The sequence below is a fragment of the Dermacentor albipictus genome, chromosome 4, assembly GCF_038994185.2.
Source record: "Dermacentor albipictus isolate Rhodes 1998 colony chromosome 4, USDA_Dalb.pri_finalv2, whole genome shotgun sequence".
Lineage (NCBI taxonomy): Eukaryota > Metazoa > Arthropoda > Arachnida > Ixodida > Ixodidae > Dermacentor > Dermacentor albipictus.
The window spans coordinates 167,394,620-167,409,240 of record NC_091824.1 but is presented as its reverse complement, the minus strand read 5'-3'; the positions used below and the strand labels follow the sequence as shown (position 1 = coordinate 167,409,240).

The 14,621-nt window shown below is 45.0% G+C and overlaps 1 protein-coding gene across 1 annotated transcript in view; it reads right to left on the bottom strand.

Moving 5' to 3' along the window:
• LOC135910056 (ATP-binding cassette sub-family G member 1-like) overlaps window positions 1–14,621 on the bottom strand; it is a 53,295-nt gene that overhangs the window by 15,251 nt on the left and 23,423 nt on the right. Inside the window, exons 2-4 of the mRNA XM_065442014.2 lie at window positions 10,177–10,299; window positions 8,997–9,114; window positions 5,938–6,124 (exon numbers count right to left, since the gene is read on the bottom strand). Of these exons, the coding sequence (XP_065298086.1) occupies window positions 5,938–6,124; window positions 8,997–9,114; window positions 10,177–10,299 (428 nt within the window). The remainder of the gene's footprint in view (window positions 1–5,937; window positions 6,125–8,996; window positions 9,115–10,176; window positions 10,300–14,621) is intronic.

Sequence of the window (14,621 nt, the reverse complement as noted above, 5' to 3'; positions counted from 1 at the left end):
AGGGCGCCTCCCGCACAAGCAGAAAGACACCTGCTTGTCCTTTCTTTTTTTTTTAATAAATGTTTCTCCTGCTCCTCTGTGACCAGGAAATTACGACTCTTTGACAGATAGCATACTTGCCAAACTGCCAGATTTTTTGTAATGTTTACGAATTTGGGCTCCTTTTAGTATTTCACGAATGTTGCATCAAGTTTTACGGAAAAAAATGTTATTCTGTTTGTCAAAAAAATTCGGTCATCGGCCTTCGAATGTTCCTGAAGTTCCTGAAGCAGGCGAAATTGGCCATTGCAAATTAGCTCAGAAAGTCACTGCGGTCTAGAAGCAGGGCTATTTATTTATTTATACTTTACCTACAGCGTCAGAAAGACGGGGGGGGGGGGGGGGGGGGGCAGTACATTCCGTAAAACTGCGTCTAAAAGTGTATTGCGTGTCAACCCCCCCCCCCTTCCCCCTTCTCGATGCTGTGTCCGCGGGATTTTACGAATTTAAAGTTCACAGGTTGGTATGTTTGCAAATAGGAATATAATGGAAGATGAGAGAACGTTGAGAAATGTCTGTTCCATTCCACCTAAGGAGGTATGCTGATTGCTGCATGTGGTTTATCCGACTGGCGGTACAACAATGATCTATTACAAGCGTGACCGCAAATGCATGAGAATGTACATAAGCCCGTACTTCTCCGATGCCCTCTACGGCGAACCACAAATTAGTGCTTTGAGGCTAACGGTGAACCGTCTTGATGATCATCCTATTACTGCAGGAAAAGTGCTTCGGCCCCGCAATGACTCATAGGAGCAAAGAAAAGCGCTGAAAGCTTTAGTACCTTTCTTGATGTAGAAGTGACGTTGTGTCTGATTACTGACGCCTAGTTTGTTTTTGATTTATTTGAATATTCTAACGTTCCCTCGTTACAGTTTTGCCTTCATCGTAGCAAATATCTTATTGCTTTCCCTACACCTAAACAGCGTGTCGGCGCTAATATTTTCTTTATTGCTTCCCTGTGTGCCGTGTCATTTCTGTCTTCCCCTATTACAACCAAACATTCTGGAAAAACAGTCGACCAACGGCCAACATTATTCAACGCCATCAAAAAAAAAAGAAAACCGATGAGCATGACCTTTATTTTTTTTATATTTTCACACATCTTTCATTGTGTAGAACTCAAAACGAAGAGCTTCTTGTACTGTGATAGTGCGTTCGGCAGTCCACAACCGGCTTCTCAAACCGGCTCCCCTATGGTCCTACAGTCAGTGTGCCTCAAATTATATTTCTGACGTATATAAATTATATTTCTAGCGCATGCATGGCATATCCTCCGCTAGATAAGTGCCTATAGTTCATCATCATAATCATCATCATCACGTCTCTTGAAGAACTCTGCGACGGCCACCCAGCCTTTTGCTGAACTCGTCTTCACCGCAGTTTAGCTGTACCAGTCGAGAAACAAATTAAAAGTGTAGCACAGGAAGCCGAAGGAGTTATATACATGTCCAATTAGGCTTTATTAGGAGCAGTAGTTGCACCCTTACGAGGACCAATACAACCAACAATAGCAATATTAATTTCAGGAATAAAAAGTATATAGGCATTGTGCAATAAAATGGGCTGATGCATACTGTAGAATTTTGACGTTTTATCTCCCCTATGTGGATGTGCTTTGTGCTGTGCCGTGACTTCAGTGCTGTTCAGTGTTGCGCAGAGCAGTGCTTTGCGGTGCATTGCGGTGCTGAGCTGTTGCCTCCCGACCTATCCTAGTTATTGTCCACTCATACAATAGCCTTTACAGATCAGTTCTGCCAAATTGCACAAGGTGGAGGAAGTATGGGAGTGATTGATGACACTTGTTTTTTCTGCTTTCATCTAGAGTCGTTACATCGTACACTTCATCTGTTCACCAATAACCACCTGTGTCGCTGCTTAATTGGTCTTTCGATTCTAAGTTTTCACATCTGCGCTTCCCTGTAGAGTGTTTCAGCCATAGAAACGGCTTTAGAGGTAATATACTCCTGAGTTCTTAACAACGCACGTATAACCATTTCCTAGTAAAAGACGTTCTGCGGAATATAAATAACTGATGAGAAGTTTCGCGCACGCGCTAGACGTGCACGATTCTTACACGCACAAAAAAAATTACGTCTTCCTGTCTCTCTTCCTTTTGATGACAGTGTGATAATCCCATAAATATAGCATCCCGGTGTATCGCGCAGCATCTTTGAGTTTGAATCAAAATGCACACTTGCTCTAATTCCGTGTTTTCGACTTGCAGTTAGCTCAAAGCGCCCGAAGCTCCAACACAGATGCTGAAGTGCAGGCCAGAACACAGAAGGCAAGTATTTAAAGATATACTCACGTAAATTTTCTGTACGCGCCCAGACATTCCGCCCTCTGCGTTACTTTCAAACGGGAAAAGAAACAACACGTGGCCCTCAGAAATATGCACGCTATATTAAAATCCGCTAATATTAAAAATTATGACTAACTTTAAGACAAATACATTATCGCTGATACTTTTTGATATCACAGTATTCTTGAGGATTCTTTACCAGATTTCAACACTCCAAAATGTCAGGTTCCGGGGCCAGTATTTGCTGTAATTGAAGAGGCCCGGAAACACTTTTCCAACTAATCATAGAATGGCCTCGCTATTGGCCTCCAAATATATGCCGTTTATCGCACCGATACGCGGCTCTCTCTCTATCTTCGTCTCCGCTAGCGCACAAAAGGCTCCGTAGCGGAGAAACAAGAAGAAAAAAGCCCCGCCACAAAAAAAAGAAAGAAAGAAAGAAAGTTGAGTGCCGCGGCGGCGAAAGGGCTCGTCTCCCCGGCGCCACCCCGAGGCGGCCGCGGTATACGCTGCGCTACGCAGGCCGCCGCCGCCGCTGCCATCTCGGAAGCCACGCACAGCGGGCGCAGCTGCGCGCAGTGCACAGAATAAATGATTTTTTTTTATTTTGTCTTCTTTGAGATCGCTGATATACATATATTCTTTTTTCATTTATTTATCACGAAATTAGCACCCACACCGAATTAGCACCCACTCCGAATTTAGCCCCCACTCCTGCCCTGGCTACCAAAAGGCGGCCGGCAGTATTGAATAAATAAAAAAAAATTATATCTTGCTGAGAATGCTCTTGCCATCGGGAAATCAGTCATTATAGCGTTGCGGAAGCGAGAGCGAGAGACTTTTTGCTGTTTTTGTCACGAGGTTGTAAATTACCTGCTGCATGCAGTGCCGTAGCATTTGGCTCACATGTTCGCGGCAACCTCTACGCCAGAAAGGTAACAATTTCTTGCATTGTTCAAAAGATTATTTCAGGGCCCCTTCAAGCGATCCGTGGAACCATTATAAGGCAAACTTCTGCAAATTCCTGGCTCTGGGGGCCTTGGGTTACCTCTGCTGTGTCTAAGAAAAGCAATGCAGCATCTATATATTACGATTTCTCCTCAAGTATCAGCTTGAAAAAATAAATGCCGCTAAATGATGACGGACGGCGCTACGCAAGGAATTACTCAATGAGTATGAAACACCAGGCCAGTTTTCTTGCTTAATATTAAACATACTTTTAGTCAATTCCACTAAATGTAGTACAAAAGCATAAGGTTGTGTTACAGTGGGGATTTTGTTGAAAGAGAGCTGCGCAATTTAAAAGGGCAATTAAGAGAGAAATATACACTTGGGTTAAACTGCTATATAAGCTTCTAGAAATATGTCAGTGTCACTTGAACTGACTTTCGATAAGCCAGGAATACCACGATAATTAAGGAAGGGCAACCGGCAGCACCTTCAAGTTCTTGCAACAGTTCCATACAAATCTATTTTGGCAGCGCCTGCTCACTCTGCGCTATAGCTAGCTATGTGTTTGTCGGTAAAAGCTAAATCGCGTTTGCGAGTACGGGCTCAGTCTGACAACTTTCAAGGTTTGTTGCAAATGAGAAAAAAAAATTTAATCCCCGACCATTGGAAATACCGTAACATCCCTTACGTCATGCTGATGTCATCACTGTCGCAAATTTAGGGTCCAATTCAAGGAAAGAAGTTCGACCTTCGTTTGTTTTTTCTGGCTCATAATATAATTAGAGATTTGAAAGAACGTTCTACACTCTTAAAACTGTTGCACCCTTTGGGGTGTAAATTTGTCCCACAACAATAATCGTCATCTGCCTTGCTTGCGTTTCCTTTCCTGAAAACTCGGCGCTCGCTACTTTCCTGTCGAGAATGCTGCGTCACACTGATAAGGCGCATGCCATTCGTGACTGGGAAGTACCGGGCTCGCAGCGTTAAAGAAAGGAAACGCGGGCAAGACGGATGACGATTATTGTTGTGGGACAAGATAAGCCCCAAAGGGTGTAAATTTTTTTAAGAGTGTACGAGTCAGAACTTATGCAGTGGTTTTTGTGGTATTTGTTTTATAGAAAACTCAGCCCTAAAGGATTTTACTCAAATCAGATCTTTTATTTACACTTTCAATTTTGTGAGAAGCATTGGCGAATTTTTTTTTTAATCAAGCAGTTCGCAACTACATAATTCTGCAATGAAAACAGTTATGACCTTCTAATTAAGGCAATTCACTTATTCAACAAATCTGTTCTTGGTGCAGGGCTAATAAGTTCTAAAAATAATGGTTGATGTTTGTCTTTGTTTGCCAATCTCCGACAATATAAAAAAGAAGCGTTAATTTAGAGTCCCCAGCATCTGTAGCGGATATTCACCAATTGTTCCTCTGCCTAGGAAAAACGGCTGCTTGAGGGAAGATTCTAAGAACTGTCAAACTACGAGCTCAACAAACTAGACAATTATTAGAGTGGAGCTGTTACAACCTCGCTGGATTTTTCTTGACGTTCGCAGCTTCGCCGAGAGAGAGTGAAAGCAAAGTATAATAGCATCGGGCAGCATAGCGACGCGGTGAGAGTGGGTGCAGCCTAGCGGGGGAGAAGGAGCGGTGCGGCGGGAACACAGGGGGTGTGACGTCATTTCCCTCTGATAAAAACCCACGAGCTCGTTTCGGCGGATTTCAAGAACCCCGGTATCACCCGGTATAACCCGGTATACCGACCCTGGATCAGTATAACGTAAAACTATGCCAATCTGTTTTTATTCCAAATCGGCCATTAGCCTTCTGTGATAGGTCAAAATGGCTCTTACTCTGCCCATATGGGTGTGGCACCCACCCATATGGGCTGGACCCGAACCATTCTGACCTATCAGCAGGTACACGGCATCGGAGCTAGCATGCATCAGAGCTAAGGCGCGGCGGTTGCCGCCGCGTCTCGTCGGTGCAGCGTCTGGCACGCCACAACGACGCATATTTCGTCTCAACTAACCGCTTCTGTTGCGGCGGGAGCCTCAAATGGCGCGCAGTCCCAACCGAAACACCCCACAGAGGAAGACGGCATGGATTTTTCTGAAGCCTTAACTTCCCCGAGCTCTGCTGGTCTCTTGTGTTTGCGATAGCAGAGCCACGCATAATTATTTATTTTGGCTCTTAGACATTAGGTTCGCTAAGCCACTCCTGCAATTTCTACATGTTTCATGCCTCCACGATTTTATTTAGGTACGCTTATGCCGCAGGGTAGGCTTCTCGAAAAAAAAAAGCATGTTGAAGCTCGAAGTTTTAATTTAAGTATGATAGTCCATAGAATGTCACTTCATCTCTTTAAGTCATAGAAGTTTAGTTTAGCGGCTGTATAAGAAGATCATATCTGCGTTTTACACCAATGTTTACATGCAAATGAGAGTTAAACTGGAGCTAAAGCTCGAACCTAACAAGAAAGGTTTACGTTGCGGCCAACTCTAATTTTTCTATGCAAGTGACTGTGAAGTGCAGAAATGCCCTCCCCCATTTCTAAGTAGCCTGAAATTGTGACTTCTGTAAACCACTTTCTTAAGTGTGTCTGCAAGTATGACAACTACAGAAGCCTTCCATATCCCCGGCTCACCTTCTTAGCTTTGTCTTTTGGTGCCATGTTGGGCATGCGCAGTTCAACGCTCATGAAGATAGCCTCGTAAACGGTGAGTGCAGGAAGCAGTCGATCCTCCTGCATGACGTAGCAGCTCTGCTTGTTGAACAGCGCCTGATCACGTACGTAGCCGTTGATCTGAACCTCGCCCTTGTAGCCCTTGTCGCTGTGGAAAGAAAAATCGGAGAAATGAACTTTGTCTGGCGACAGTAACGAGCCTGGTAAGTGGGTTCTGAGACTTTACATGCTTCTATAGCGCAAATGGGCACAGAAGACAGAAATTAACTAACCTATTCATCGCCGCTCTCTCCCTACACCTGTGTCTGTCTGCTATAGGCCCACGTATTGTCTCGGAGGACCCGTTTTGGTATGAAGGCTATAAAAAGGAAGCGAATTTCTTACTCTAGAAAGCAGATCTAGATGCTGCAAGTCAATGTATGCAAAGAGGCCGGTACATTATAAAGAGTATGTACGCGAGATCGCGAAATTATCTTTGCAAAAGGAATATATTGCTTCGTGAGAATGATATTAGTGCGCCCAAAACAACTAGCACTAGCCGCATTGATGTCTCCGGCTCGTTTGTCTCGCCTCATTAGATGCTGCGACATTCGAATGACCCGAGCAAGTACCAGGTTTTAGGTTCAATTGTTGTACATGTTTGGCAGAGATTGATTGGTTCATTCATTCATTCATTCATTCATTCATTCATTCATTCATTCATTCATTCATTCATTCATTCATTCATTCATTCATTCATTCATTCATTCATTCATTCATTGGGTTTTACGTCCCAAAGCAACGTTGGGGCTATGAGAGAAGCTGGAGTGGGGGATAGACTTATGCTGCATACCAAGGTGCAGCTGAACTTGTGACAATTTAGACTACACATTTGGGCTCCCTTGTCCCCTTAATTTGCCTAGAATAGCAAAAACCTTGCCTTAGAAACGACCTATGTAGTGAAATACAGCTAATACGAGCACAGTGGGGTTGTGACATCTGCTCGCGCTGCGCTCGCATAGCTGAGCAGACCGTCGGTTATGTAACCATTAGGTCCATGCGTGGCTTTTGCGGTGTCAGCGCGGACCTGTTTACTGTTTCCTGCAAAGTTAAAGTGTGTATAAGGCCCGGTATGAGCTCGATCCATGATGCATAATCTGTATCACATGCGATGTTAGCATTCCTGGGCGGATATAAACTATAAGCACACGCTTATGTTTATGGCTGCTCTGTTTACAAATAGGATGCGCATCATGGCTAATGTTACAGCGTTATCTACGGTCTCCATTTCTCGTAAAATGGTAAAGTATAAAGGCGAACGCTTGCGCTAAGCATGTTCTTTTTCCCGTGACACACAGGTATTCTTTAACACGGTTATCTCTATCGACGAAGAAGCAAGCTACGTTGGCCCCGTCTTCAATCGAAAAGCACCAGTTGGTTTTTAAATGCGAACGTGCACACAATACCGTCGTGGGCGCTGCACACGCCGTCACGTACAGTCACGTGCAATATGAATTGCAACACGGGTGCCCGTGGTCGAAGGGGCTCCAAGGCTGTACGGCTGTGCAGACACATGGTAAGTTCCAGACCGAAACACAGCTTCAATTAGTGGTGTATATTAAACTGCTGTTTCGAACGTCAGAGCTGCTGCACAGCCGTGGAGCCCCTTCAACCACGAACAAGAGTGTTGCAAGTCATATTGCATGCGACTGTACATCTACCGGCCGGACTTGAGTGGGCGGAGATGCGTGAGCGCGCCGAGGTCACGCCGCTTGCGCAACGTAATGAAGACGCGCCAAACGCCGCACCGAGCGGAAAAGAGTCCATGACTCCACGACGGCGGGACAATAGCGGGCGGGAAGAAAGTTGGCGGAAGTGGTGGACTTCCTAGTCTCAGATCGCGGCCACGCATGTTTTCTCTCGGGGCGCAACGAAAGCGAATCTGCTAAACGTTCCTTGAGACAATCACTCATGTTGTCTACAACGCATTGTGTATGTTTTCAATGCGGTGCGCACTGCGTTGTCTGCTAATAAATCCCGCAGGTACAGTGTGTCCCGAGATGCAGTGCCCATTAAAGTTATGAGTGCCTTTTTGCGAAATATATTGCACAAGAAAATTTTGAACTTTTCTACGCGTCTTAGATTTACATACATGAGTATAATCCCTGCTTATTTCATGAGGAAATCACCTGGAGCGCATATATGGGAACATCTCAGATTTTCGCTCTGAGCTTTAATGCGGTTCCGCACCATTCTTGTGCAATGAGGCCTCTGGAAGTAAAGTTAAGTCAAGGCGGCTGAACTAAGTTATATATGGGGGCTTCCAGAAGCGGTCACTGCTTGCCGCGTACCAGCGACTGCAGCGACGCCCATCCCGAAGCCATTTAAATCAAAGCAGCCCTTTTGCCTGTTCTCCCTACTTTGCGTAGACGGTTGTCTGGCCGAGGAAACTGGACCGATAGCGGACACGGTGCGATCAAAGATGATGAACTGGTAGGCCGATCCCGATACCGACGCACTATATGTGTCATGTCGTGGTTTTAACTTGGTTTGTAACCCTGGCCGATCCTGCATACAGCGCAAAGTCTCACCCAAACCACACAGCCTCGTAGCATTAACCAACATAGCTAGCCTATATAAGTGCCCTCAGCAGCGTATCTGAACACGTCTAAGGATTCACTTAATTGATTTTGACAAGCACCATCCGGTTCTTTCTGCAACAATATAACTCTGGCTTTTTTTTCTTTTTTTCACTTATGTCTCGTTTTCTCATGACACCAGCCCGGATCTCGTTAAAAGTTGCATCTCCGGTCTCCGTAAAAGCTATGTGCCGTTTATGAAAGAGGTGAGATCTACTTATCCGGTTCGGGCCATCGCTATAGCGCAGTGTTCGTTCGTGCACGTAATGTCCTCGTCAGACTGCGTAACTAGTGCAGTTATGGTTTATTATCAACATCACAGTAAGGATGATTACGTACAAACGCGCCTGACCAACTTGAATTGTATCTGTGAACGAGAATTGGGAGAGAGGGTCCACTCACTAGAATCCCGTGAGCAAATTGAGCAGCGTCGTCTTGCCCGCGCCAGAGGGACCCATGATGGCAGTCAGCGTACCGGACCGTGCTTCACCACTCATGTTGTTGACTAAGTACTTGCGGGCTGAGAGACAAATGCAAATTAAGAATTCACGAGGCAGTGAGGAAAGTTTCGTATGCTTCATTTTGATAAAGAAATATTACCCGAATCACATTGTTCATTTATGCAAGGACCTGACGCAAGAAAACAACCTAAAACTTCGCAATTAAGCAGTAAGATAGATTACAGGAAACAAGTGTGACTGAAAATTAACTCCTATCTACAAGAAATTCCAGGCAACCAATGAAGCCAAGCAATGTCGGACTCAGGTGCAACGTCGTGCACGGCATGCAGACGTTGCGGGTTCGGTCAGCAGTTGAGGCGTGCCGTTTTCGCTTCCGTCTTTTTATTTTTAGTCACCTTCAGTCTAATCCAAAACTAAGCGTTAATGTCACTTCTCAGTTATTTCTTTTTTTCCTTGAGTGCTCTGCACTTTCCTCGACTTGAACTACTATCCACTTCGTCAGTACTTATGTATTTGCAAGAAACTACTATCAGTGCTTACGATTCAGTCTTCGTGCTGCCAGATTTTTAGGTATTTTATTATATTAAGAAGAGAAAAAAAATTATGGGGTTTTACGTGCCAAAACCACTTTCTGATTATGAGGCACGCCGTAGTGGGGGACTCCGGAAATTTCGACCACCTGGCGTTCTTTAACGTGCACCTAAATCTAAGTACACGGGTGTTTTCGCATTTCGCCCCCATCGAAATGCGGCCGCCATGGCTGGGATTCGATCCCGCGACCCCGTGGTCAGCAGCCTAACACCATAGCCACTGAGCAACCACGGCGGGTAAGAAGAGAAGAAAAGAGATGGAGCTGGGTATAGAATTTTCACGAACAATAATTTGCTGGTAAAATATATAAGACAGAAACAAGCAAAAGTGACACATAACATTTCGCTGCCTGAAGAGTCAGTTACAACGGCTTCAATGGGGGAACACCGCTCACGAGGCTTACAGCGCCTGCTCGCTTTATAAAAGTCAGAAAAGCTAGTCTGCTCTATAGTCGCGGAGACGGCGCGTCATCCAAAACAGATCTGGTCACTAAATTTTCACCTGTGACCGCGGTGTGCAAGGGCGTATACCTTTGCCTTTCTTGACCTTGTATAAGAGGTTCCTCCAGGTCAGGTCGATGCTTTCGAAGTTCCTGAACCCGTTGTGGCGGCCGTTGCCGTTCGCGTCGGCCTTGCTCTTGAAGTCCACCGCCGCTGCGCACCATTGAGAACAACGTCGCTGCACCGAGACTTCTCCGCATTCAGCGAGCAAGTTCGTACACTAGAAACCCTTACACTGGCTCGCAGTAGTGAGGGTCGCTTTTGACAAAGTTTCTTAACGCTTAATTGGTGATTGTAAGGAGATGATGACGACTACAAGTTAAGCAGGCTATTTCTTTTTTACGTGAGATATATCCTTTAACATCCACGACAACGATGACGGCGGCAATAACCATATCGCAAGATTAACTAGCTTTGACACCCGCCTCGTAGCTTTCATTATATCTCATGTTGGTTCCTGTTCGTGATATCGTTTTGTTTAGCACAGTTTTCCTTTCGGTGCATTGTGTTTCGTCCTAGTTTTTAAGTGCACCAGTACAAAGGCTTCATAACTGCTCCTGGGCACAATACAAGGTCTATTATTATTATTATTATTATTATTATTATTATTATTATTATTATTATTATTATTATTATTATTATTATTATTATTATTATTATCATTCCAGGAAAGGTGATACGCAGTCGGCTGCTTATATCGGGTCCACTGCACGTTAGCTTGTAAGACTGGACCACTAATGAGCAATTTTATCTCATTGGATACCAAAATGAATAGTTACAATATAAAAAAACACACCAGCAAGGCTACAAAATTCATATTTCATGCTGTATCTAAGAACAAAGGAGTGATGAGTTTGTACGCGGCATATATTGTTAATAATAGGTGTGCATAATCTATCAGCTGATAGAGTTTGTAGTTACTATATTAATTTGCATTTCCTTCCTAGTTCACTTGCATTCATTACGAGACTATTGGACATGTTGTGAACATAAGAAGAGCGCTTTCTCTTTTTACCATACTCAGGCCTAAATTTAGAAATACCAAAGGCACCATTGCTAGGAATAACATTGTTCACCGGTTATTTTCTTTTATATCTAAAAACTGATATATTGTACCAGTAAGCAGTGACAGCCACTCTTTGCACGAGGAACGGCCACAATAATCCCGGCCACGGCGGCTGCTTTTCTGTGGGGGCGAAAAAGCGGCCTTAAAAACTCTGGCCTTAAAGCGTGTGTCTCTACGTTGTACAGTTACCACCAATACTCTACGCGACTCTTGGTTACTCCATCTGCTGGCCTGCAAATGCTTTCATCCACCTTGAATCTCAGCAGTTCTGGAACACAGATGCACCTTATGTCTCTTGCAAAATCAAGTAATTGAAGCGCCCCCTAATGTGAGCTTTAGCGAAACGTTAACAAAATGTCGGAAAATATTACATTTACTACCGCATGTTATAGATATGAGCATAAAATACTACTTAACTTACATATTAATATTCGAAAAGTAAAGTAAAACATGATACAAATTAGTAAATCTTGGTTTAACCAAGTTCAGTGTACGCCAAAAGTTAGGTTATAACTTTCGAACGGCACAAGGTAGAGGTCCATCTCTTTCTGCAATAGGTAGATGAGTGTGTGAGGTTGGATAAAAAAATCATGCAGGTCCCACGCACTGTGACAATCGACTGTAAGCGAAGGTTTCCGTGCTGATTGCTTTGATTGACAACAATTAGCGGTGATGTTGATGGCTAAAGCTTACTTTCTTCAACGTTTAGTCTAATACAAGAGTGGTGAGTTGATGTTAAACATTACTTTTCATGCATCACTGCTGTTTGTCTGCGTAATACGAACACACAGGCAGAGGTGTTTGCTTGAAGCGTTGTTGTGCGACATACTTCATAACCTCTGTGAGGGTCGAGCATTGTCATCGCCTCACAGGACAGATCTCACCGTGGTAGAAGTTTTACACTTGAATTGGATTACGGGGCTGTACATGCCAAGGAAGGAAGGAAGGAAAAAGTGGAGAAGGAATCGCAGGGAGGTTAACCAGTTTAGCTCAATCGGTTTGCTACCCTACACATGGGAGCGGGCCAAAACCATAATCGGATTATGAGGCATGCCATAGTGGCGGACTTCGGAATAATTTTGACACCGTAATGTTCTTTAATGTCTCCCAAAATCTAAGTGCGCATGCGTTTTCTATTTCGCCCCCGTCTAAATGCGGCTGCCGTGGTTGGGATCAAATCCGCGACTTCTAGCAATGCCATAGCCACAAAGCTACCGTGCCGGGCACAGAAATGTTGATTTGACGGTCGGCCGCTTCCGTAGTGTCGCTTGGATCCTGCGGTGTGCTTTAGTTAATGCGGCTCTGCTTCTGCACGCTCTGCGTAGTTTGTCCACTTGTCATATATGCATGGTGTTTATTTTCAGAAACAGCAGCAACGTACTCTACCGTACCTTGAGCTTAAGCTCATCCAGTTTCCCCGCAACCGCTGTCGTAGTAGCAGTGTAGTAGGGTTTCCTTGCCTTGTCACGTCACCTCCCCCCTCCCCCCTTGTATGAGAACTGCCTCTTCCTCTCCCACCTGTCTGCAGTTTTATGTCCCCTCTGGACCCGCACGTTAGTAGAAAGGGAAGCGCTGCAGTTTCTGCAATGCTTCTGATGGGAGACGCGGATAAACTCTAATAGAGTTTTAGTTTCGGGGACGCAAGCGGCTTGCGTGCGCAAGAACTAGGGGCGATGGTACTTCGCATGCGCGGACCCCTACGTCTGGGTCTTGCTTCCCCTAAACCGCTTGCTTCCCCTAAACTAAAACTAATACTCAGCAAGTTGGTCGCATGCGCGGCGTGCGACTCGACGCCGCATGCGGCGGGTTCTGTTGAGCCCGGAGTACGACCTACGTCTGGGCCAGATCCAGATTCACTGCTCCTACCCCAAGGACCACGCATATGTTTAGCATGACGACAACATTTCGATCGGTTGCTTCTGAACGCAGCCTACAAATTGATAACTGACAATAACGTCTATAAATGTTAATTTCCCAGCTATTTAGTCCATTGCACGAGTTTTAACATACGAAAGCAAAAGCAACCGGCAGCAGCACAAGGCTGATGTCATACGTGTAAGCTCTCCGATATTTTTCATCGTGTGTATGACCTTCAGTGTAGGCTAGTACGACCTTCAACAGGAAAGAATAGATCGACATCTATGGAGCGCGAAAGCCAGTCAGAAATAAAAAAGAAAGAGGGAAGAAACGAAAGAAAATCATCGATGTGATCATCGAATTCGGCAACAAGCCCGTGTTCGTGAAAACATCCTCTCCCCAGACTCTGCTACCTTTATTACTAGATGTCAATGGAAAGTCTCCATTGCACGCGTATGTACATCATAAGCGGACGTTGATATCCACGCAAATAACTCTGTACGCATGTAAGAAACAGTGCGCCTTCTAAGCCATGTGATGAAGCACATCAAAATCCTATACGGCAGCGCACAAATGAAACGCTCCAGTGGAATGCACTAACAACGTCCGTTATGCTAATCGTTCCTTCTCACAGGTATCGCTGGAGATGACTAATGTGACGAGCGTCAGCATTAGTATTCTTAACAGCCGCACTCAAGCGGCACAAGGACAAGGCTTCGTCCTACAAGCAACGGCTGTTTGAGGGCTCTTAGAGCGAGGCTTCCACTCGGCACCGATGACGTGTGGCGTGACCTTGGCCTTGAGAACGGCGCCTTGCTCTCGTGACAGGAAGCACGCGGTCTCTACGCTACGCTCACCCAACATGTCCGCTAGATGCCACATCGCCTTCGGCCTTCAGAACCGGACTCTTCACGCAATGTCGAATGCCGCGCATTCAACGTCCATCGGTGCATCACCAAAAACTTCCGAGGCATTCGGAGACGTCGCTAACCATCTGCCGAACATGTGCGAACTGACATATGCGGAAGCGTCGTGCAAAATAGTGTCGAATTAACAGTGAGCATGCCAAGCACGCAAACGTGTTTCATTTGGACATCATCCTTCAGTGGCAAGTAGACATTACTTTAACGGCTCAAGCGCACAAAATAGCACTATCATCACGCATTGCTCTTTCAGAACGGCGACACTCGCGCGTTCAAAGTCATCTTAAGTATACCGGGAGGTTTCGGCGGTGATGGTTTCTAATCATTAAAGATAAACAATTAGAGGCACACTGGTATATTTTCTCTTGGCCAAGGTTCACAACAGCAGCTGGCAAAAGAAACATTCCTGATGCATCATTTAGTCGTATTACTTTGCTTTGCTAACTTTTTAATTTATAATATTAGGCCGCCATTGCGAATAGCACGTTTGCAGCTAATGGCCATCCCGTAGAAAATCAGGGCCGGTATATATTATAAGGATCATTTTTGCTCAATTCTATAGCTTTCTTATCACCCTCCGTTCACGGCCGTCTGATCACGGTGATGACGGTAGCAGAGCATGAACAAGG